This window comes from Abrus precatorius, unplaced genomic scaffold (genome assembly GCF_003935025.1).
Source record: "Abrus precatorius isolate BTA unplaced genomic scaffold, Abrus_2018 Scaffold9, whole genome shotgun sequence".
NCBI lineage: Eukaryota > Viridiplantae > Streptophyta > Magnoliopsida > Fabales > Fabaceae > Abrus > Abrus precatorius.
In genome coordinates, this window is record NW_020874439.1 from 12,709,446 (window position 1) to 12,734,567 (window position 25,122).

The window sequence follows — 25,122 nt, forward strand, 5'->3', positions numbered from 1 at the left end:
ATACTTTATTCATATACATAAAAATTAACATGATATATACTTTTAAAATTCATGAAAATAAATACTATTTGATAACAATATTATAAATATTTGAATTTTAAAAAATTGACACAAATAATCTAGTTAATATATAATTATAATTAAAAAATTGGATTATTAATAATGTAATTTGATCTTGATGTAATATGAACGGAAGGTTATGATATAAAGTGTGAGGCTGATCCAAGCACCCCTACTTGCATTACGTGTAGATAAAATAAATGCGTGGGGATGCCATGTGAAAAGACTTATTTAATTTTGGATGCCTAGCCAACGTATCTATTAATCTGTCTGGATGAGTAATAACATTCTCATTAATCTGAATGCTCTCTAATGTTCATTGACAGTGGAAAGTCTTCAAGAATGAAGTGTGACACCATCGTGAAAAAGGAATTTTTGTTATATTAATTGATTTTTATATTACGTTTTCAAATGTGAATTAACCAAAACAAAAACTTATTCCTCAAAATTTTTACATCAACTAATTTCATAAAAGAACTTGACTGGGTCAAATTTGAAACTTATTATTATTGTGCATTAATTTATTATACAAGACAGATTTGAGTAGGAAACTATATATTTAGTAATTCCAAGAGGAGGTAAACATGAGCAAACAAAGAATAGTTTAGTATTGAATTAAGATAACATATCCGTATTATTAGTTTAATCAGAGTTCATATCATCCTTGGCTTTCGTCACGTTACGTTTTTTCTTTTTGGTCAATCGTCACGATTACGTTGAAAAAGAATATCAAGTTATCAACGGACAACAAAGCTGTGAGATAAGCAATTAATTTTTTTGAAGATATTTTGACAGAGTAATGTTATATTCTCGCATTATCCTCCTGTTGCATTTGTAAGAAGATATTGTAGAAAAGTTTACATTTATTCTTTGAAAAACAACCACAAACTAACAATTCAGAAAACGATATTTATTCAAAATTAGCAACAAAAAGAACAAAAAATAAAAAATAAAAAATTAGAAAACTACGAGTTCGTCGTTTGGAACCACCTGCACATGTTGTTTCTAGATCTACATGTAAACCTTTGTTTTAAGATTTGAGAGAGCTTTTCTATTAGTAGGTTAGTAATATAATAACGTGTTTATTCATAATCCAAATCAAGGATGTATTGTTATTTTTATAACATAATTATTTGCTATTAATTAAGGACCACACGGGTATGTATGAAAATCTAAATATGAGCACCGTTTCATCTTTCCTATCTTCTAAACAATCCAGTTTTTGTTAGCTTTGTTGGAAGTGTTGCTGATGTAAACAGAAAAAATAAATCTGCTTGGGGTTTTGAGTGTAGCTTCATCATGTGAATGGGTTCCAAAATCGTTTTATTGGCCAAGACTCCACTGATCAAGTTTAATTCTCGACTGGTCCCCTTGCCCTTGATATTGACTATAAACTGGGCAGAAGAGCTGTGTGGATTGTGGAAATTACATTCTTTTATTTTATCCTTGGTTGATGCAATTATCTTTCTTCTTTTTAAAGGGGGGTAATACAAGCCAGATTTTTACAGAACTGTTGTACATTTGGTTACTTGGTATCCATTCTCTCAACAAGCAATTCTCAAGACCAGGGGATCATAATCATGTCGCCAATGCCCCACTTACCAAATTTCGCCCACAACTAATTGCTGAGAGACCTCTATAACCTTCTAACCTCCCTGTCCTTTTACCTCCATTACCCGAGGCATTTACTAGGCTTGGCTTCATTACTTTACATGTGATTCCTCACGACATACTTGGTTAATATGCATGAAGCATGCATCTGCTTCACCCTGGTGCAATTGGCTGCTGCTACTCACCTGAAGAATTGATACCACAAAAGATTAAGGCTAAGCACGAATGGATTTGAACACTTGAAAAGAGAGCTAATATTATTTTTGTAAAATAAGAATGCGCACAACATTTGTTCATATTCATCCACATATATAGATATAAACTGGTACAATAACCATAAAAATCACTTGGCACGAAACATAATACCGAAGAAAAGACCATTTTGTGACATATAATGGTGATCTGTTAACACATTTATCAGTTACGAAACACAAACTGCATTTCCTTGACTGTTTGCTAAACTCAACCATCATTGCCTTACACCTTTTCTCTCTGGCAAACAAGCAGCACAAGTGATGAAACTGTCATTGCAGTGTTTGCCAAGGATTAGTCGAGGGCCAACGTGGGTGCTGGGGTTGTTGAGTGTGGTGGGATGTGGGATCTAAAAATACAACGAGTTGGTATAAGAATTGAATCCCACATTGAAAGTATGGAATTCTGGGGTTTTTAACTCCCTGACTCATCAACTATAATGACTAACTTTTGTGGTTTGATTTTCTCAAAGTTTTTATCAGCCTTAATAGTTAAAAGTATCCCATAAGAACCAATCCTCCATGCTACATATGGATCAATATCTCTATTAATAGCAACGTTGTTAAACTTGAGAGTTTACGTGAATTCGTGGAGTGTCCATAAACTCAATTCGTAAACTCATAAGAGTTTACCTCATAAAAAAATAATATTTAAAAAGGCATAATAATGAAATAAAACAGTAATAAAGTTGAAATTATACTTAAATAGTCATATCATGTAATGATAATGTGATTTTGGTGCCTAATTGTAGATGTGATATTTCACAACTTACGGAGAAAGAAGAAAAGTAGTGTCCTAATTCCAAATGGCATTATTTTGGTGAAAAAATGTGATTTTCTATTTGTTTTCTTAAACTCGTAAAATCAGGATCAAGCTTTCTGAGTTTACTCAAAAACAATTTTACATGTGATTTGACATGATTTCCTTACCTACGAGTTAAAATGCAAGTTTAACAACCATGTTGTAGAATTACAATCAGGGCAACAGGACTTCTAAATTCTGTAAAACCTGTGTGAGTAACAGCATTACTCTAACTGCATTAAGTTGAAAGATCTCTGAAAACTCCTTCAACATAGCTTCTTGGACTAGTAGTAATACATATCTAAAATGATTGAAGTTATTCTCAGCTTTAGACAACCACCAAGTTCAATGAAACTAGTTGACAAAAATATCAATACACAACTATAAAAGAATACCATTTAAAATATGTTGAGACTAAACCGAGAGAGAAACCATATGCTTACCTGGTCACTTATACAGCCAACTGCCACAAGAATGCAATGTCATGAACATATGTGATTGCAATGACATTTCTGTAGTTTCTAGAAGATAGTAAGTTAATTAGAAATTGGTTGCCTTGACTGCAAATCATCATGTTGTTTACTCATTATCTCAGCTTCTCTAGCAATCTGGATATCCGAAGGCAAAAATATTTGAAAGACAACTTTGCAAAAAAAGCGAGGGAACAATGCCAGAATTGTTATAAGCAAAATTGTAATCCAATATGTAGGGGACTTTGCCAAATGATAAATTGTCCTGAAATGATTGGAGGCACATTAGATATATATCCTACACTACCACATAATCTATAATACAATATATTACTCATAAGAAGACACAATGTGACGAACCCGTAATTAGGAAAGACAGGTATAGAATCCAATACCATCACACAACCGTATGTAATGACTATTGATCCCCATACGGCAACATGATTAATTAATACCCAATTGTAAATATCCATAGCCAAGTGTACATTTACAACGATAGCAACTGAAACTGTCCATAAACTGCCCATGCTCCATATATCAATTGTGCTGTCCTTATAGGTGAATAGGGGAATGTAGAAGAGAACAAGGCTCTGCCATAGTGTGTCAATCATTGTGATCCAAAATAACTGCATATTGTAAGCCTCATGCCGGTGACCTGCACCATACAATTTTGGATACTGCAAAAGTGTCCTCTGACTCAAGTCTTTGTCCAAAATACCAACAAAGATAGTAGGGATAGATGTGTATATCACAGAATAAAGTACACTACTCCAATCTGTCAATGCCGAAGTTGTAGAAAAAGCAGTGCATAATATATACCTATAGACAAGGAAGAAATTGCATTAGAATCAAGAAAATTTCATAAAGCCTCAACCATCATATCAATCAAATGACTTCTATCCCTAAGCCCAATAATTGGCGATACACCCACCAACATATTACAAATTCTAAGGACAGCTGGAAGATCAGTCTATTAAAAAATGGAAAACTTTACAGACAAAATCACAAAAGTTAACATCCAAATATGGATATTAAAAACCCTTTTCTTAGTGATCTCACTCCAAAATCTATGTACAGTAGAGGCAAATATAATGAAAATTACATTTTTCTAGTTCAAGTTTATGCCCAAATGTCTGAAAATCAGATAGCAGAATTAAAACATATGCATAGCAATGGAATGCATCTAAAAAGTTAAAAGAAAGAAACACCAACTGATATCAAACAAATAAGCGCAAGTCAGCCAGAAATTTTCAAAGAACTATGCATACCAAAATAGCATCAACACAAAGACAGCATTGCGGTAGAAGTTGTACAGAACTAAATAACCAACACGCTGATAATTCCAGTGCCCGTGAACCAGAAGTAATCTTTTCAAGAACTGAAATTGTCCCATAGCAAAATCTGACGCCATCACTGCTTGGCGCCCTTCGTTCCCACATATTCCAACACCAACATCGGCCATTTGGATCATTGACACATCATTTGCCCCTGTCAAAAGAGGTCAAAATAAACAGAAGAGATTATAAGTTAATTACTTGAATAATCTTAAATTGCAAGTGTACCTGCCTACTCTAACTAAATGCAAAAGAATCTTGTTGACCTCAACTTATTGATAAATCCATTATCAGCCAGCACCCACGAACCACAAAAAAGTTCAAATGTAAATTATGGGGCATCTATATATTATATAAATCTATCAATAATCCAAACAGTGGTTTTTCCTTCCAAAATTTTCACTCTATTTTATTCATCATATATGTAAAAACTAAAATTAATTTTCAAACTTTTATTTCATAATATTATATTATATACTAGAAAAGCAAAAGTCTTGTCAATATTATATGTGTGTGTCACACAAATAAAGTAATAATAACATGATGAAAAACAATTATGAAAGTAAATTAATATTATCAAAAGTAAAACAATTTATAATAACAATACAAAATATACATTTTTCTAATAATAATTATGAAGTAATATTATAAACATAAAAAATAAAAGTCTTACTACAAGTGTAACAGTAATATTAACAAAATAAATAAATAAATATCATACACATTCTACATAATTAAAAAGTAATAATCAAATAATAAAATTATTATGGAACAAATTACTTAAAAATAATAGTTAAAAAACTGAAGAAAATGATATTATATCAGCATAAAAAATCAAATATTAAACTGCTGAAAATAAAAAATAAAATATCATCATAACAGTCAAAATAATATGATCAAATAAAGAATTTATATTGTCACTGCTATTATAAATAATATGAAATAGTTTAAAATACTAATGATAAGAGAGAAAATTATTATCAAAAAGTAAATATTATAACAACATTCTATTAAAATATAAAATATTGTACAAACAAATACAATATTGAAAATATTATGATTTCAGGAATAATAACATAATCATATTATAAAAGTTTAATTTTGAATCAGTATAAATATTTTTCCATAGTCAACTAATTCAAATATACAATAAATATGAATTTTAAATTAATCACATTTATATAATTTATAAATACATATTTTTCAATAAGAGCATTTTAAAAAAGTTTCTCAAATGAGAGTACGTTTAGGATTTAGTTCTCTTTCTCACCATGCCAAATAATTTATCTCTTTATTTAATTTTATCCAATATAATAGAATATTTATTATCAGTAATTGCAATATTTTCTTTTTTAAAATTTATTAAATTTTCAAATAATCTTACAAAATATTTTTAATATTTCCTTTAAAATTTTTATTTTAATTTAATAATATCTGTGTAGTGCATGGGAATATCACTAGTTATAAAAGTCAATAATCATCATTGATATGGTAATCAATGATTAAATGAGCGTATAAAAAGCCTTTACAACTCTAGTGCGGTGCAATTAAATTCTATTTACATAAAATAATGTTTTAATACTATTACATGATCATTTACTATTAATTAATCATAAAATAATAAATTATTATTATTATTATTATTATTTTATAATGATAAAACTTATTTCTTTTAACAGAAAATAGTGATAAAATTATTTGATTATTATATGTTCACATTGTTATATAAATTAAATACGTATACAATTTATATTGGAATAACAATAATATTACTAAAATAATGTGAAATAAAAAATATTGTTAAAATAATTTAAGAATAATAAGATTAATCATAAATTTAAAATATAAGAACAATGATGTTATAGAATGTTAATATCATTAAAATATTGAAATAAGAGTATGATTAACATAATAGAAATTTAATTAAACAACCAAACCAAAAAATAATACCTTAAAAAATAAAAATTAAACAATAAAATAATTGTAAAAAGCAACAATTAAAAAAATAGTAAAAAATAAAAGTAACAATAAGAAAATACTTTGTAAAATTTATCATATTAATTAAACAATGTTGGACATAATGTGCGTTACTTTAATTTCAAACTGTTTATAAATTAATAGCACCAAATAATGATATTACATCAAAATATAGAAGAAATTTTAGCAAAATAATTCAAAATAAATGTTACTAAAATAAAAAAAACATTTAATAAAATTTATAAAATAATTATTGAACTATGTTTAGAATTCATATTATCAAGTGTAAAAGCATATTTAAAATTATCATTGAAATAAATCAATTATTCATTTTCTTAATTTAAAATTTTTAGAACTAAAGTATTTAACGTACTTTTTATTTTTTCTTCTAAATTTTTGTGATATCAAATAAGTTACCCAAAATTTATCAATGATAAAAGTCTTCCTGTTTAATCTCTAATGTTTTTTTTTTTTTTTTCTATTTCTAATGTTCTTATTTGATATAATAGTCTTTGAAGAATAAAACTAACGTGGAACATAGAAATACAAAATTTATTTGGTAAATCATTTGTTAGATAAAGACAATTTTTTGTTAAATTTTGAATTTGGATGTTAAGTAAAATAACATGAAAGGAGTACAAAACTAAGTACCTTTGCAACATAGAAATATCAAATTTATTTGGTAAATTACTTGTTAGATAAAGATTAATTTATTTGTCACAATTTTGATATTTAATCTAATCACACGAGAAATAAATTGTACAAAAATATTTTTTTTTTACCATTTTTTAAATGTTTTATAATAAAATAGAATTTTGATGTTTAGAATATGAAAAGTGATAAAAAAAAAATGAATAGATAATTTAAATATTAATATCCATTTTTACCAATTTAAAAGTGTTTCAAGTATTTTATTCTCTCAAAATTCTGAAAAAAAAGATTATTGTTTTCTAAAACTCTTGATATTTTTTAATTATTTTTAATTAATATAATTAATATATAATTAAAAATAAGTAATATTTAAATTTTTCACAAGTATAATATAACTAGTTTCATATTATTATTATAAAGAACTCACCATCACCTATAGCTAATGTCAGATCATCTGTGCGGCTTTTTATCATATCAACAATTCCTGCTTTCTGCAAGGGTGCAACACGGCAGCATAGCACAACCCTACAGGAAGTTGCAAGGTCGAAAAGCTGTTGAAAGGAAAAGGAAAAACAGTAAATGTTTGTAATGAAGTTGAATTTATCAATTCCAATCTAAGCAGTTGTATATGCACCTAAAATAAATTAAGCTTAAGGGGTTCGAATGTATATAAATATTCCAAACAAAAACTTCAAATGAGGAAGGACAATCTTGCCTCTGACTCCAGTTCCTTCTCCAAAATATAAACCAAACTGGTTCCATCAATTATGAGTGCCAACTGAGCATTAGTTCCTTCCTCGTTTCCTGGATTCCACTTGGGCATGCTCAATGACTTTGTGTCATTGGGAATATCAGGGCCACCATGTCTAGCATCAGTTTTGTGCTTCAGATTCTGATGACCTCTACTTGAAGATCTCACACCATATTTCTCTATAGCATCAGCCAAGAGATTTCTGCACTCAACCTCTGAAGTTCCATTTATAATTATCTGTTGCATTTCAGCACCGAGAAGTTTACAGGAAAGACCAATTGAAATTGCAGTCTCTTGCTTATCACCAGTGAGAACCCAGACCTTGATTCCAGCTTGCCGCAGGGACTCAATGGCTTCTGGTACACCCTCTTGCAGCTTGTCCTCAATTCCAGTTACTCCAAGTAGTTTTAGGTTGCATTCTATTAGAGCGGCTGTTCGACGTAGTTTTGCAGTTCGATCAGTCAATGAAGTGCTGGCATCTTCATACATGCTTTGCCACTTCTCAAACTCAGCATTTGACAGATCCCTGGAGGCAATTACAAGAGTTCTTAAACCTTGCAAAGAATATTCAGTCAAATGACTCTGGGTTACATGCCGTAGGCCATCCTTGCTTGCATTGTCATTTGTTAAAATGCTAAGCATTGAAGTATCAGCGCCTTTAACCAACACCTTTACAACATTGTCAGGAAACCGGATAACAACAGACATCCTCTTTCGCACACTATCAAACTCATGCAGGCCCAATACCTCCAACCTACAGTACACACAGAAATGATTAACTGAATAGTATAGATACATATAAAAACCACACAAAGTAAAGGAATGTGCTAGGATATGCAATGTAAATATAATTCAATTTCATTAAATTAAAAAGCCCATCATTATTTTGAAAAGTAAAGCACAGAATCTCCAACCAAAAGAAGTCACTATTTACCTGAGTTTCTCACCATTGACGTCAATAACAATATGTCCAGATGTTCGCTCAAATAGAGTATATCCATATGTAGAGGCTGCAGAAACTAGAGCTTGTTCATCAGGAGATTCTCCCTGGTAATCTATAACTTCTATATCTTCATTTGATTCTCCTTTTCCGTAACTAGAAGACCTACTGCTACTAACAATGGGGATCACAGTATTACAAGCAGCCAATGTAAGGAAAAATTCATGAGCAGCAATTCTTTCATCGCTATTTGAGTCTTTCTGCAACAATGCCATTAGCTCAGAATCAACAGCAATTTCAGATTTGAGCTTCCATCTTCGTTTACCACTAACGGCTGCTGCTGTTGCAAAACATCACAAAATTTGTTTTGTGATACATATGCACCAGCAAATTTTTCAACACATGATTAGCACATTCATGACTCAAGTTCTGATGGGAACTCATGTAGCCCAATGACTCAGATCAAGACATACAACTTAATCAAATAGTTGATAATAAAATGTTTTTGAAGAGCACAGATATTTCATCACGCAAGACTAAGAGAAGGTAGAAATTTTGAGACCAAAAGAAGGTTCTTCCAACGTACAACAACCACAGGGCGTTACATGTGAACAAAACATGTTGTACAGGTCAATCCCAGGGTTGATTTGAGTAACTTAATAGAAAATGACTGCCTAAGAGATCATCGTGCTACTGTGAAACGTGAAACAAAGGTGGATTATAAAGGCACTCACACATCATAAGAAAATGATTAATTTTACTAATTGTTATGATAAAATAAATTAATTTTACTAAAATACTTCTATTAAAGTGTTGAAGTTATTACAATAGTTAGTTGATAAGAATTGTTCTTGGAGGAATAATAGTCATTATAGTTGTTGGTGGCAAAATATGTTCATAATAAATAAGCTTATTATTGAAAAACAATATTTAATGCTTCTTTGATATTATAAAATAATAAATAATTTGAAACAAATAAAAAGTACTCAAATGCCATCTAATATGAGATATATGAAATAGCAATTATGATAAATAAAAAATATCAAAACTAGCACATTACTCAAACTACCATAAGAAACCAGAAAATTTCTCATAAACTCAGTTCAACTCTCATAAGTTGTGTGTTTGGCAAGGCATTTCAACTAGCTGAAAAGTTTCTTTAATAAAAATAACACTCTTTGATAAAGTAGCTGAAACGGATAGTTGCTAGCATTTTGTTGAACACTATTCATACTAATATTTTGTTAATAACGTTATTTTTCCATTTTTGTCCTTATTATTTTTATGTAATTCCTTCTTTACCCATTCGATTTCTTAAACCCTGTTTTTTTACTGCTGTTATATTCAAAGGAAGAAAATATGTCACAAAATAATAAAAAATAAATAAATTTCACAGCATTCATTATTTTATAAAACAATGAATTATTAATGTCTTGAAAAAGATTTAACAAAGTAATTAAATCTTTTTTTTATAATAAATTATTTATATTTATAAATGAGAATAAAATTTGAAATTTATTATCTTAATTTGAAGATGATAAATGATTTTAAATAAATTTAAATAAAAATTATATTTTTTTGAAAATATATGATTACTAAATTTCAATTTTGTTATATTTAATTATGATGCTTCTATTTGTCATTTTATATTTATTTGCTAGCCTAATAAATAGTTTTACCAAACATTTTCAATTTAACAGTTAGCTTTTTCAACTTTCAGTTAACCTATCTGCTAGATTTGCCAAACACACTTGTTATCCTTTTAAAGGATTTCAAACTATATTAGCATGACAGAGATTATGGCACTATACCACATTAAACCTATGTTTGGAAGTTAGATTATGGAGAAAAAAGGAAGGCAAATATTTTATTTTGAAATTAATAGAGTTATATAATATTTATAAGAAAAATTAAAGATTCATCATCTTTATGTTAATACAATATTTTATTTATTTATTTTAAAAAATATTGAATTATAAAGTATTTATTAAAATTTTACCTCCCTCGTATTTTCCTCCAAAATTTAACTCTCCAATATACTCTCTGGAATTACATAAATCTCTCAAGAGAGCCCAAATAAGAAAAATACCTGTATTGTTATCACTCATAAGCAAGGAACTCCCATAGTTCTTTCCATGCACACTGGCTCTCTGGAACTCCATCTTGTTTTCTGTTAGTGTTCCTGTCTTGTCTGAAAACACATAGCGTATTTGACCCAAATCTTCGTTGATATTCAATGATCTACATTGGAACCTTGATCCAGAGTTAGCATCATACATGTCCTTGTCTTCTATCATAAAGTAAGACTGACCCAAACGAACCAATTCCATTGTGATGTAAAGTGATATCGGGATCATTATCTGAAACACTATAATAGAACTCAAAAAGGAAAATAATGTTTCCATCGGTATGCCATAATATCTGTACTTCTTTCCATTGTTTGGCCCATTGTTGGAGTAGGTTTTTCTGTAGTAAGGCAAGGTATCAAGCTGATCCTTGTGGCGTACCAGCCAGAGACCCATCCCAATGGCCACAACTGCACACATGATGAAAAGGAAAACTGACAACCAAAAGGTTTCTCTATTCATGTAAATTTCCAGTTTGCTTCTCTTGGAAGGGGAAGCTGCACTGTTCATCATTGCTTTTGTTTCCTTTCCTGCATAAACCACAACACCAATTATCCAATCCGTGTTCTTCAGCACGCAACCACGCAGCACAATGTTTGACTGGTTAAGGGGAAACTTAAGCCCATTGAACTCCATGTTGGCCGTGAACTCATAAATATTTCGATTAGGTTGCTCACATCTAATAACTCCAGAGACAGAACAAGCTTCTGGCGATACGGCTGAAGCTGTTTCCTGCTTAGCATACCTTGTCTTCAAATTGGATTCTCCATCCAAATTCATCGTCTGAATATAGGCAATCCCACTTTGATCACTTGTCCCCAACAAGACCATGTCAGCAGGAATCATATCATCAGCAAAGATTTTAACGACGTCGCCAGCCTGCATATTTTTCCATCTCTTGGAGCAGAACCGAGCAGATTGAAGAACCAGACACTCTCGATTGTTTTCATTGCGATCAGCCCTGTGCCTGCGCCAATCCTCGTATGCATCCTTGATGGCGGTGACGCAGAGCACCAACAAGAGGGGGAAAAGGGACACGGTTCGGCCAAAAACAGCAAGGGGAGGAAGCTGATTGAGGGCAGCAATAGCAAGGAAATAGAGATAAGCAACCCGGTGAAACTGAATGAATAGATTCTTGGGCAAGAAGGTAAGAAGAGTGTATTTGCTGGTTTTAATCTGGTTTCCTGTGAACTCATAGGTTTCATTGGTGGTGATAGGGTCATTAACATATATGAGCCTGGCATGGTCCTCATGTGAGAGGATGTTATAATCAAATTGCACACTTTTGGGACGAATCCTGTTGTTTTGAGGATGACAAATTTCAAAGGGGGTATTACGTTCCATGGCACTCCACGACCCCCCCAAACGTGGGGCACTTGAATGTAAATTTCGTTCAACGCATTGGGAAGAACCGCTTCCCAAGGATACGATTCCAAGCAGATTAGACAATCAGATTCACTTGCATATATCAACAATCATCTTATCGCTTGCCTTTGCTTCTAATCAGCAAACAAATATAATAAATAAAAAATAATAATTGAGTGGGAACCTAATGGGCCTTCAAGCCCACATTGGCGGCAAAGTCATTGCATTGCATCTATGATGAAGGTGATGGCGATGGCGATGGCGATTGTTCCTCCGCCTCCCCCTCCGGCTCCTGTCCGAACAAGACATTGCATTGAATTGAATTGAATGGTAATTAAAAGAGAGCAAATGAATGAAGAAATGCATGGATTGAACAAGAAAACGAAAAACCTAACCTGACGTGGAAGAAATAAAGGCAGAGTGGAATTGAGGAGAAGAGGAAAGGGGAATGTGATGTGTGTTTATGCAATGGAAATGCACAGAGAATGGGATCGAATCTGCCGAGAGAGCGGGGAACCACCAATATCTTTCACTGCAATTTCTTCTGCTTCCTTTGCTTTCTCTCTTTTCTCCAATGCTTTATTTCACCTCAAATTTCGCTCCACACGTTACCTTCTCCGTTCTACACATTCAAATTCCTACGTCATTAACTATCTTTTAGGTGGCATTCATTGTCGATTCATAATTTCTTTTTTCTTCATTTCTAACATTCTTTTTTTTTCAGTTGAAAATGTCCCCTAAGTTAATGCAGCTGAATTCAAACATTATATCAGTAAAGATATTTGCTTTTCTCATTCAAATATCATTCAATTATATTTGATATATTAGTAATAATGATTAAATAATATTACATTATACACTACATTAAGTGATGAATTAATATTAAATTATATAAGATTTTCATTCAGCACAAAAATTGTGTTCTTTTACAAATTATAAAATAATAACATATTTTTTGTTCGAATTAATTTTCTTTCGTAATTCAGTTCTTTGAATTACTGACTTAACTAATTCCTACTCAAACGCATTTATTTGATTCAGTTTTAAAAACTAGGGTCCAATTTGATATGATTGTGACTTTTAGCTTTCCAATGTTTTAAAATTTTAATAACTGTCAACTTTTATAATTTTATTGTTAAAATTTTTGAGGATTTAATTTTTAACGTTAAATCTTATATAAGATAATATAAATTACTTTTTTTAATTTAAATTTTTTGGACAACAGAAGAGAAGAGAAAAGTAGTAATGATAATGAATTCTAGAGATGACAATCGGTAGGATATTATATCCACGTTTTAAAAAAATACTCATACTCAATCTCATACTTATATCTGTGTGAGTATGAATATTAATCCTTATCATCTAAAATTAATATTCAAATATCATAAGTGTTAAATATATCTTAATACAATAACTTTTTAAACTAAAATTTTTAAAAATAATAAGTGAAATTAAACACACAAGTTATTTATCAACGATAACCTTATTTTGTGTGAGATTCGATCGATTGGTAATATCAGAGCTGAGTGGCTCTTTGTATGGGATCACATGGTGACATCTTGTGGTGATATTGACAACTAACTTTAATGAATAACGTTTTATAGTTACTAGATTTTAATGAGATAGACACTGAAAATGAAAGTAGAGTTAGTGTAGAGAAGTTAAATACTAAACGGCAATGAAAAATGAATACATAAAATATTTTTTTAAATTTTTGAATTTGAAATTGTAAGAAAAATAACATATTTAATTAAAATAATATATATATATATTAATATTAATATTTTTAACTCATGTACTATATGAAAGTATTTTGTCAAAAATATAAATTTTTGAAAAATTATTTTAATGAATTAAATATTTATAATATATATAAATTTTAAAAGAAATAATTTGAATAAAAGATCAATAGTCACAATAAAATTTTATAATAAATAAATAGTAAAAAGAATATTATTTAGATTCAATAGATTATAGTTGTACTTGTAATACGCATGTTGTATAGAAAACTATTATTTTAAATTAAAATATAAAAATAAAATTTAAATATTATCAATAAATAATAAGCTTACAATAGTAAGTGATTGTAAAATTTATAAAATATTTATAATATGTTTATTATTTATTATTCACTTTATAATTTAAATATTAATATGATTTTATTAACAAAAATATTTTATGTGTGTCATATATAAATAATATTTTTAAAAAAAGTCAATCTTATATCAAATCAACTGTAATTAAATTGTATTAGCCTAATTAAATGATACAAAATAGTAAATAAATTTTATTAAAAATATAAACCAAAATAAAATTTTTAATTTATTTTATTATTAAATATATTTTTATATTAATATTATATAACTTCATATAAGTAGTTTAATAATATAAAAATTCAATACATAGTTGTAAAATAAAGTTCAAATACACACACACGCATATATATATATATATATATATATATGCAAGTATGAGGTAGAGTGTATACTTAAATACTCATACTCATCCTTATCCTCATTAAAATTTACGAATATTTATCCATATTCATATCCGTACTTATGTAGCGGGTAAATATCTTATCCATTATAGATAAAGTTTGGGAGTGCCTATTAAGTATTTTATCTATTGTCATCCCTGTTTCGAACAATAAAAATGATAGTTGTAATGTAATAATTCAATGTGGTAGAGATTGAAGTCATAGCAATGATAAATTATAATTCTTTATATATATTTTTATTTCTAAATTATAATTTTTTATTTTAAAATATAATATAATAAATCTTTACAGGGCACACTGTTTTTAAAGAATAATTACCCTTTGTTTTACTAAAATTTTTAAAAAACATCTTTTAGAATTCACTTTTATACTATAGTTTTACGTTTTTATTCTTAAATAAAGGTATTTTTAAAATATTATTTATAAATTATATGACTTTTTGTTTATTGCTTTTTATTTAAAATTTAAATATTAATATATTATGTTAAATTAAAGATGATTTTACAATTAACCGTATTAAAGATTATAGTAAATTAAAAAAAATAAATTTTGATTTGTGATACATTTTTATAATTTACTAGTCAATTTTAAAAATTTATTTTCTTTAATAAAAAATTAGTATTAATAATAAAATATTTATTTTTTATTTAAAAATTAAAAAAATACAACGTACAGGAATTTTTAAAAAGGTTCTGTTAATGTTTAGACTCTAGAAGAGCTTGACTTCAAATATAAAAGACTTCCTATGACATATATTAATATCTAACAATGATGTGTGTAATGTTTACTGAAGCTATTTATCTTAATGAAAAAAAAAGGTAAAAAGAGAAAAACTACTTATGAGAATCAGTTGCAGAGCAGTTGGTTACTGCCATTCCTTTTTCCTGGAGCAAAATATACATTTTTCAAACTTCGTTTCTTGTCTATAGCCTTTTTTATACATAAAAAAAAATAGAATTTAAATAAACAATTTAATTAAAAGAGAATTTAATATAAATGGACAGTTAATTTGAATGAAAATAAATTTTAAACATTTTATAAATAATTAGAATGTTTTTGTAAATATAAAAAAGGTTGGGGCTTGAAGTTTCATTGATTTTGGACCAAGAGAAAAAGGGAAGCAGTGAGCGGATAAAATGAGGAGTGAGGAAGAACATGTGGAAAAAGAGCAACCTCTGATGATGCTATTAGAAACAAGAAGAAAAATTGAGTTGGGAACATAGGCATTGTTTGGCTTTGGAATGAATGTGATAATGGCTTCTCTGCTCCCTCCAACTCCAACTGCTACTTGTACACTTAAACAAAGTCAAATGGGAATTTGCTTCTCTCCCTTGAAACCCACCACCTCAAATAATGTTTCTTTCTTATCAAACCAGCGCTTCAAGAGCAACTCTTCACAGTGTAATGCATTTTATGATGATGTGGCCAAAGGTTTGTTGGAGGGCAGTGTTAGTTTGGAGCAGTTTGCTGGTTTTCTCCAATCAGGAAAAGTGCAATTTGAGAGAGTAACTGAAAATTTATCAGAGATGCAGAAGTGGGGGTTTCTCATGTTTGGTGGGTTGACATGGATTTACTTAACTGCAAGGCCAGGTGTTCTTGTTGGTGCCATTGATGCCTACCTTTTGGCTCCTCTTCAACTTGGTTTGGACAGTTTATCTGGAAGGAGAAACTTGAAGAGGAGTGATTTTCTGATTGGTGATAAGCTTGGTGAAGGGTCATTTGGTGTTGTCTATTCGGGTGTTTTGGTCCCAAAGAATGTGAATGTGAATGTGGAAGAGAGGGTGCAGAAGAGGGGGAGAGCTAAGGCATCACAGTTGGATGCCAAATCTACGGATAAAGTCATTCTTAAAAAGGTATCCTTATATTTATAGAAATAAAATGCTTAGAACAGTTTTTACAGAAATAACAGTGATCTTGTATTGGTGTTTGTTTGTTTTATTATTTACAATTTGTTTGACCTCCATTGGAACTGCCTGTTGAGTGTGTATCTCACCTACCTGTACCTCATTGTTCTGCACTCTGCAGTTGTTTGTCCTGTCCCCACCTTGAGTTGATAAGGAGATCATGGAAAAACCTTGCCTTTGGTTTCCTGGTTTTGATTTTTTTATTTGACAGATGGGTGATAACGAAATGTTCTAGTGCATCAACCCTTGATAATTAGGATTCCTCATTCGTTCCAGATTCTTCTTTCTTATGAATTATTATTTTCGTGACCAAGAAAAAAAAAATACATAAATGCACAAAAGTTTTCAATTGAACTCTAAATTCTTTTTTGATGGCAAATTGTATACTTGTGCACTGACTTGTTTGTTTGATATCTTGTCTAATCTTACGCTTAATGTATTGAATTTCCATTTTCTGTTTGTCGATTATAAAGGCTGTAAAAAGGATTTTGCAGCTGACTAGTGGAATGTGCAGGTTAAGGTTGGAATCCAAGGGGCTGAAGAATTTGGTGATTATGAGGAGTGGTTCAATTACAGGATATCTAGAGCAGCACCTGAAACATCTGCCGAGTTCCTTGGCAGTTTTGTAGCTGATAAAACAAATACACAGTTCACAAAAGGTGGAAAATGGCTTGTTTGGAAGTTTGAGGTGCTCTAGCTGATATTTCTATTGCATAAACAATAGCCTTAGTTACCTGACCATGCACTACTTAACCCTCAAGAGTTTTATCCATATTTTTGTTTGCGGCATGCTAAATGTCATCTTGAAAACATAAATTCAATTTGTTATCTTAGTCTGGTTTATTCCTTCATTTACTTAAATTAATTGAAGGCTTGTCCGTGTCACAGGGAGATCGTACTCTTGCTGATTACATGAAGGATCGCAACTTTCCTTCAAACTTAGAATCTGTCATGTTTGGACGTGTCTTGCAAGGTGTAGACTCTTTGAAACGAAATGCTTTGATCATCAAGCAAATAATGCGCCAGATCATTACGTCTCTTAGGAAAATTCATGATACAGGCATTGTTCACAGGGATGTAAAGCCAGCCAACTTAGTGGTTACTAAAAGGGGGCAGATTAAACTCATTGATTTTGGTGCAGCAACAGACCTGCGGATTGGCAAGAATTATGTTGCCAACGTCACCCTTTTTGATCCTGACTATTGCCCCCCAGAATTATATGTACTCCCAGAAGAAACTCCAAGTCCTCCACCAGAACCAATTGCTGCTTTCCTTTCACCAATCCTGTGGCAGGTTTTACTACTTTTACCCTATTTATGTGACAATATATGGTTCTTTTGCAGGGTTATCGGTTTTAGTAAAATAAAAAAAGGTTTGTTAACATCAGCCCTTAGGGCTGAGGATACACAGCTAATAATAGTAAAATTTCATTAGAAAGAGAAGTATTTATTGTACTTTTATAATTTTAATATAATAAGTGTGCACTTTTTTTATAAAAAACTTCTATTTGTGGAGGCTTAAACTCAGCGATTGAAGTTAACAAAACCTAATAAAAAAAGATAATACAGGCAGTCAATGGTTTTATCAAATTGGTTAATTAAGTACACTAGCTAAGATTTGTTCACAAACAATAGATACTTTCTGTAAATTACAATTTAAGAACTCCTAGTTAAGACATTTCAAATTTAGGAACTTAAACTAAAAGATTGGTTAATATGTTAATCAGATACTTACTGAATTAACTATTGTTCATGTGTTCCTCAAATATCTATTTTGTTCAGGAAATGCTAAGGTGGAGTTATGTGATTATTGTTGCAGTTAAACAGCCCTGATTTGTTTGATATGTATTCGGCTGGGATTGTTCTCCTGCAAATGGCAATACCAACCTTAAGGTCTCAAGCTGCTTTGAAGAATTTCAACCTGGAAATTAAAACCTGCGGATATGATTTGAAAAAATGGAGGGACTATACTCGCCTCAGGCCTGGCGACTTCCAAATTCTAGATATCGAATCTGGGAGAGGGTGGGACTTAGCAACAAAGCTTGTATCTGAGAGAGGTTCCATTAGAAGAGGACGTTTATCTGCTGCTGCTGCTTTGAGACATCCTTATTTTCTTCTGGGTGGTGATCAGGCAGCTGCAGTCCTTTCAAAATTAAGCTTAAGCAGAAAGTGATCTGCATAGCAATGTGAGTATATCATTCCATTTTTTTATTCTTTCATTTTAATTTTCAGTGCCTGGATATTGATCAGATTTATATAGTCAAGCTTGAATAGATAATTTTTGTTTTCTCTTGCTGCTGCCTATGTTGGCTTCTGAAAATATATCTAGAGTTATCATATTGTTTCCTTGACAAGAAACTAAACAAGATCATTTAAAATGAATATGAAAAATGTGCTTGCTATTTGAATTTATTTAATTGCACAAAAGAAAATCGCAAATGTGGACAACTTGCAATCTGTGCACTCTTATTTGCCATACAAGGTGAGGTAAAAATTCTGGTTAATGCGAAAGGTAGTCTCGTAATTAAAACAACTTCTATAGGTCTTTTATTACTGATAATATGTAAGGATAGTTTACCCATTTATTTTTCGTTCTTTTTTGTAAGAACTTCGAACCATATCACTTTTGATTGAAGCCATCTGAGGTAATATTATTTCAAAACGTGTATTTCCATCAGGAGCACATTTGAATTCAAAGGTGTCCCACAGCAAGCGTGCCTAACTTGTGAATTGACGACCATCATTTATAAGATTTATTCCAATTTTTTTCTGTGTTTGGGTTTTCCCCCCTCAGTTTAAATTGGTGGGAGATTTTCTACTCAATTTCAGGCAAGCAACAAGCCTGAGGACATTTGAAGGATACAGAACGAAAAATTATTGCTACAGTATACATTTATATCTTTCATGTAACCTATATGACAACAATTTCTAGCAGGAGCACATAATGGTTGTAATAGCTTATTCAATCTTCTCCCATGGTTTCTTTCTACAAGAGATGAATGCTTGATGATTGGCAGGACCTCACCTGTAATACCATAACTTCGGGTCTATGGCTTGTAACATGATATAGAGCCAAGTGGAGCTGCATTCTAGTGACACTTATTGGATGAAAGTTACATACTTACATCCTAGATGAGATTGTGTATTCAGTTCCATATAACTCGTCAATTGAGAAGTATTCTTGTATGAAATCTAGCTTCTTATGGATTTCAAAAAGTTGTTGTCAAAAACGACGTTCTTCATACCAAAAATACTAGCTTATTTTACATATGGACACAAATGTCAGAACATACAAAATAAAACTATTGGCATCAATACAAACAGAATACCATGGTGAATCCTCATATTTATCTTCTCTCTCTGCCTTTCTATGTAGTATCATTTTCAATCTGAAGTTAATACCCTTGCATCCACCGCAAAAGAGACATGCATGCTTTTACATGGCTATAGTTGGCAACTTTGCACATATGGTGTTAGAGTTCATCGTGATAGAGTACTTTTTCCAACACATTTTTCTTTTTACAACCCCAACGGCATGTCTTAGAGCACAAGGAGTTGAATAGGGCAAGCCTTGTGGATTGAAGGGATATTATGCTTGACGTGGAAGGTGATTTTGAGAGAACAATTGCATACCCATCATCCATGTAATCCGTTCCATCAGGAAAGAGCTGCCACACAAGGCTTCCAGCCCCGCTTCCTCCTTTCTTTGTAGAGTTTAGGATGGTCTTGTACACGGTGTTTATAAGGGTGTCTCTATATGTTGAATTGTAGCCAGGAGCTTTTGCAGATACACCAAACTCAGAAAAAACCACAGGCATTCCGAGATACTTTTCAGCATCCTCTATGTGTGCTTCCATCCAAGACTTTATAAATGGGAGATGGGAATCAGCAATTGATTGTGAAATCCTTCAACAGGTATGTAATTCTTAGTCAGAAACTCCTATACTCATGTCTAAAGGTGTGGATGTCAGATAATTGGATGAAAGGTAAAAGCAAAGAAGAAACACTTATGACATCACATGTTATTGTGGTTAAAAAATAGAGTACTTGTATGCACTTGCATATGAACATGATGATAGGATGGATGTTAATAGTTTGCAGAAATGGTTGGCATATGTTCATTTTGATGATACTCAACATAGCTCAGTAAAAGTCATCATTGAATAAACTTACCAAGAGTCTGGATATATGTGAACAGAAGCAAAGTCAATGCCTAGAACCTGGTGGTTCCTGATAAAATCAGTTCCAACCTGTTGAGCATATGAATTTGGGTTGAACTGAAATCTCTGAGGTGTCGAGGGGCCATAAAATCCTTCTAGTCCAATCTCCACTAGGTGTTTTGGATCAATGCTTTTCACATAGAATGCCATTTCTTTTATCCAATCCTAGAATGTATTCAATTTAGTGCAAATGTGATATCATGCAAAGAACTGATTAATTGAATCCAATGATTTAATAATATTACAAGCTTCGTTTTATGGTGTTTCTTTTTAATAACATACACATGACCTTTCTTCTATTTTTTGGTGGAAAGCATAAATTTTGGAGGGGCAAACCTGTAAGATATCACCTGACGGGTCTGAGTTGCATCGAGGCTCATTCATCAGTTCCCAAGCGAAAATTGTTGGATCTTCCTTGTAAGTGATATTTGTGAATGTATTAACTCTATTTAGCACCGTCTACACAGTGAAAATAATACTGTAATCCAATTAGTTTAGAAGAATCAAAGTTCAATATGTATTAATATTTGGGTGGTTGAGCATTGTAGCACATCACAAACAAGATTCAATTCCAATATGCACAAATTCAAGTGATGGATTGGAATAAACTTACCTTAACATGAGCCTTGTAGTAGCCTCTTAGAGTTGGATGTGAGAAGAAGTCATCATCTGAGGTCAAATTAAGGCCAGCTGCATTGCCCCACTTCACATACTGTTGTTTTCCACCATAAGCTTCCCAGTTGTTGACCAATGATAATATGACCCTGATTTTGTATTTCCTTGCTTCACTTACCACAAAATCCAAGGCCTATGGTTCCAACAATAAAATGGAATGCATGAGGATTGCTATTTAGCAGCACGTATAACTAGACATTTGACTATCATCGTTTAAAAATAATAACCACAACACACTGTCGACGAACGGTTGATCATACTAGAGAAGTAAAAATTATAATACAGTTTGTAATTTTTGGAGATAATTAAGATGCACTGACCTTGAATACAACTTCATCATAAGCTGATGGATATTTCTGAAGAGCACGCCATTGGCCATCATTGAAGGCCCAAGTCCTACAAACTGTCATACCAGCAGAGGATGCATGTTTGAACACCTCAGTGACCTTTCCTCTGGTAGACTCATCCGCAGCGAATACCATCAACCAGTAAGTGTTGAATCCATTAACATAAAAAGGTTGGTCGTTCACCACAAATTGGTTTCCTTTCTTTTGCACCATCTGCCATTCATTTTCCTCCACGTGTCCCATTTCACTCCTTAATCCATGAAAATAAAAACCATACATCTAAGTTCCCAAGTTAACTTATTGTTCTTAGTATTTGAAGAATTAACAACCAGAGAAGCGAAAAATTTCGAATACATACCCATAATTTAAGATAGAATTTGCCATATCATCATTTTCCCAATCTTCATATTCACTGCCATCAGAGCTCAAACTTTTTGTGAGAGTCAGAAAAAGGACCAAGGAAATAATACTTAATCCGAATCTTGTGTGTGTTTCCATAGAGCTATAGTTACATGGCCATGGAGTCTAAGCTGTTTTGGACCACATTATATATGTGATCATCCTAAGTTGTCTTACATAGAAGAGTAGTGTGTAAGTTGGGACCATGTCACTACTCTAGCTTTAAAGCGAAGAAAAGTTTCTATTCTGTTTTCATCCATTGACAAGCAATGAATAGGCAAGTCAGGGTAGGAGTAAAGTAGCAACAATGTCAGTCATAACTCATAACTCTGAAGGTACGCTCAAGTGGGTTCCACAAACCATAACTTAGGATACAGGGAGGCTTTGTTAGATTTGAAGAAACTAGGAGTTATGGTAATCGTATAATTAGAAGATTATTACAAATAAACAAACTTAATGAGATAATCTCACCAAGTTTCTTCTAATTCTATAATCCCTTTTTCTAAAAGAACATTTTTATAAATAACTCTATAACAGACAGACAAATACATTTTGCGAAGTACATGGTGATGAGAGTTCTTTTTTCCAAAGAAGTTAAACAAGAGATCGTACCTGTTTGTGTGTGTTGTGTCCATGTAGCTGTCTCTTCTCTGCTAAAACATTCGTGGAGGAGTTTGATCCCTTGTTCAGGAGAAGTAGAAAAGAATGGTGGAGAGATCAGAGAAAAGTAGCAAATGAAAAGGAGCAGATCGGTTTGAATTGCCACTCTTTGCGTATATCAATGTTGTTTGTGACATTTGTTACTTTACAAGCAACATATGATGTTTTGTGAGGATGCTAAGATACATTAATGCCTCCCTCCAAAGTCAAGTGTTATCTTTTTTGGAATTATTGGTGGTGCTTCTGCTTGCTCCTTTGTCCTTGTTCCCAAGTTAAGAACAAGCATTTATGTTTGCTTGTGCAGTGCACCAAGACCTGCTGATATGACACTTGTTCTTAGTATTGGTGTCAAGTCCTTGATTCTTTCGGATGATTTCATGTTTGTTCTTAAATCATTTTTTAAGTTTGACCCAGATTCAGAAAATCCATGATACAAGCCACACATTTTGGTTAAGATCCATTTGCCATGATATCACATTTCTGCATTTCCAATATAAATACAGGTTGAGTTTGCTCCGAGGTTGTAGTATGTTATTGTTAGGTGAATATTTGTTATCATCGTTTTACTTTAAGAATTTAATAAGAGTACGCAGACTTATCCAATTAAAAATTATTGACTTTACAATAACATCACCTTTTTGAATTGGTTTTAAATATCTAAAATAAATATTGTTTTTAGAAATAGAAATATTTATTATGTTTTTGTATTTTTAATATAATAAATATTTTTTCTAATCAAAACCTAATTTTATATGCTTAAATTTAATTTTAAGAATTGATGTTAATAAAATTGTTAAGCTAAAGTCTTTAATAGTGTAATTAGTTGATAATATAAAAATATTTACATAGTATAGTATCAAAATTAACTCATATTTCAATATACCCCCAAGCGGTTATAATGTGAATTTCATAATAAACATAAATATATTTAAATGGTATCAACCACATACAATATGATCATTGTAGATTGTGAAATTTCATCAATAACATCAATAGATGGGTGAGAAATTATTTTGTTGGTCACCCTTATTTGTAAAGGAAATTATCTCATAGGATTGGGCTTAAGTAGATGAATCCATGTCCACGTTATTGGTAAGGTTGAGTTTCGTGGATAAAATTTTGATTTCATGTGAAAAAATATACTTAGTATGATAAAATTTTTTTTCTAATTTTTAGAATTATTTTCGTTTGAAAATATTCTTATAAATTTTTATTTTTATCTTTTTTTTTTTGGGTTTAAATGTATCTTATCTTTCCCAGGAGACAATCTTGGTCGAGCCGGAGACCATTATGGATTATAAATGTTTTTAATTATGAATACTTCTAAAAATATTTTTATTCGAGAATTAGTTCTTATAAATTAGTTGGAGGTTAATAAATAAGTAAGAATGAGTAAAAATTTAATTTCATAAATTAAATCTTATATATACATATATTAAGTGGGATTGGATAATTTTAAAAATTGAATTTAAAATCTAACTTAATTTGATAGAAAGAAGAACAGTTTTTCCGTTTTCCATTTTTAATTTGTTTGATTTTGAGTTTTTCGCTTTGACTTTTAGAGTTTAACTTAAGTTAAACTAGTTTATGAATATCTTTTAATCTAGGCCTGACATTGGTTAGTCCTGTCTTTAAACTTGTATGTGCTAACATTTTTTTAATAAGATTTATGTTTAAATTATTTTTAAATGATAATTTTATTAAAATAAGAAATAATTAATTTATGATGACAAATAAAATAAAACGTTTAATTATATTTTTTATAGAATATGAAAGTGTTATTTTTTTATTAAGATGAAACACATATTTGAAAACTAAATATATTTTTTAAATCATTTAGGTTTATTTGTTAAAGTGAACTTAACAGTACAGTATAAGTTACAAATTCAATTTTTAAATATTATAATAATTATAGCAAAAGAAAAGAAAATTATTGTTGTGATTTAAAGATTTTCTGTTGCCATCAGTTAGCGACGATTCCTGTTCTTGTTTTCAACTACTAAAATTCAAATCTTTTTTTTAACAAAATTTGATGGAAGAGTTTGTTTGAAAAATGAAATTTGACAACTGAAAGTTATATGCA

The 25,122-nt window shown here is 30.8% G+C and overlaps 3 protein-coding genes across 12 annotated transcripts; 1 reads left to right on the plus strand and 2 right to left on the minus strand.

Moving 5' to 3' along the window:
- Positions 1-1,517: 1,517 nt before the first annotated feature.
- Positions 1,518-12,349, minus strand: LOC113850433 (phospholipid-transporting ATPase 1-like). Its single transcript, XM_027480981.1, has 8 exons — positions 10,937-12,349; positions 8,842-9,187; positions 7,872-8,661; positions 7,584-7,707; positions 4,463-4,682; positions 3,555-4,013; positions 3,168-3,459; positions 1,518-1,856 (listed from the first exon to the last, which is right to left on the minus strand). Exons 1-7 carry the CDS (start codon positions 12,315-12,317, stop codon positions 3,261-3,263), a joined length of 3,519 nt encoding a protein of 1,172 aa, XP_027336782.1. The 5' UTR covers positions 12,318-12,349; the 3' UTR covers positions 1,518-1,856; positions 3,168-3,260.
- A 3,595-nt stretch (positions 12,350-15,944) lies between these two features.
- Positions 15,945-21,732, plus strand: LOC113849036 (serine/threonine-protein kinase STN8, chloroplastic-like). 8 transcript variants are annotated; one of them, XR_003502059.1, is made up of 6 exons: positions 15,945-16,688; positions 17,254-17,427; positions 17,628-18,032; positions 18,558-18,924; positions 19,417-20,653; positions 21,273-21,732. XR_003502059.1 is itself a non-coding variant. In XM_027478586.1 (5 exons), the coding sequence occupies exons 1-4, from the start codon at positions 16,077-16,079 to the stop codon at positions 18,909-18,911; spliced, it is 1,545 nt and encodes a 514-aa protein (XP_027334387.1). In that variant the 5' UTR covers positions 15,945-16,076; the 3' UTR covers positions 18,912-18,924; positions 19,568-20,080. The 8 variants fall into 8 exon arrangements, 6 of the variants coding, with proteins under 6 accessions (XP_027334387.1, XP_027334388.1, XP_027334386.1 ...); XR_003502060.1 differs by having other exon boundaries at positions 15,995-16,688; positions 18,521-18,924; positions 21,273-21,541; XM_027478586.1 differs by lacking the exon at positions 21,273-21,732 and having other exon boundaries at positions 19,568-20,080.
- LOC113849037 (mannan endo-1,4-beta-mannosidase 6-like) lies at positions 20,185-23,252 on the minus strand. Of its 3 annotated transcripts, XM_027478593.1 has the most exons (7): positions 22,992-23,252; positions 22,339-22,392; positions 21,954-22,230; positions 21,572-21,766; positions 21,295-21,417; positions 20,912-21,123; positions 20,185-20,644 (listed from the first exon to the last, which is right to left on the minus strand). In XM_027478593.1, exons 1-7 carry the CDS (start codon positions 23,012-23,014, stop codon positions 20,212-20,214), a joined length of 1,317 nt encoding a protein of 438 aa, XP_027334394.1. In that variant the 5' UTR covers positions 23,015-23,252; the 3' UTR covers positions 20,185-20,211. The 3 variants fall into 3 exon arrangements, with proteins under 3 accessions (XP_027334394.1, XP_027334393.1, XP_027334392.1); XM_027478592.1 differs by lacking the exon at positions 22,992-23,252 and having other exon boundaries at positions 21,954-22,227; positions 22,339-22,485; XM_027478591.1 differs by lacking the exon at positions 22,992-23,252 and having other exon boundaries at positions 22,339-22,485.
- Positions 23,253-25,122: the final 1,870 nt, after the last annotated feature.

Excerpts from the sequence above, each read along its gene's own strand:
- LOC113850433 (XM_027480981.1), bottom strand. The coding sequence starts at position 12,317 with ATGGAACGTAATACCCCCTTTGAAATTTGTCATCCTCAAAACAACAGG. Across the intron at positions 4,014-4,462 it reads TTTGTGTTGATGCTATTTTG|GTATATATTATGCACTGCTT; the intron begins GTATGCATAGTT and ends CCTTGTCTATAG. Across the intron at positions 3,460-3,554 it reads CCTGTCTTTCCTAATTACGG|GACAATTTATCATTTGGCAA; the intron begins GTTCGTCACATT and ends CAATCATTTCAG.
- LOC113849037 (XM_027478591.1), bottom strand. The coding sequence starts at position 22,478 with ATGGAAACACACACAAGATTCGGATTAAGTATTATTTCCTTGGTCCTT. Across the intron at positions 21,767-21,953 it reads ATGATGAAGTTGTATTCAAG|GCCTTGGATTTTGTGGTAAG; the intron begins GTCAGTGCATCT and ends TTGGAACCATAG. Across the intron at positions 21,418-21,571 it reads ACTACAAGGCTCATGTTAAG|ACGGTGCTAAATAGAGTTAA; the intron begins GTAAGTTTATTC and ends TTCACTGTGTAG.
- LOC113849036 (XM_027478586.1), top strand. The coding sequence starts at position 16,077 with ATGAATGTGATAATGGCTTCTCTGCTCCCTCCAACTCCAACTGCTACT. Across the intron at positions 16,689-17,253 it reads ATAAAGTCATTCTTAAAAAG|GTTAAGGTTGGAATCCAAGG; the intron begins GTATCCTTATAT and ends TGGAATGTGCAG. Across the intron at positions 18,033-18,557 it reads TTTCACCAATCCTGTGGCAG|TTAAACAGCCCTGATTTGTT; the intron begins GTTTTACTACTT and ends TTATTGTTGCAG.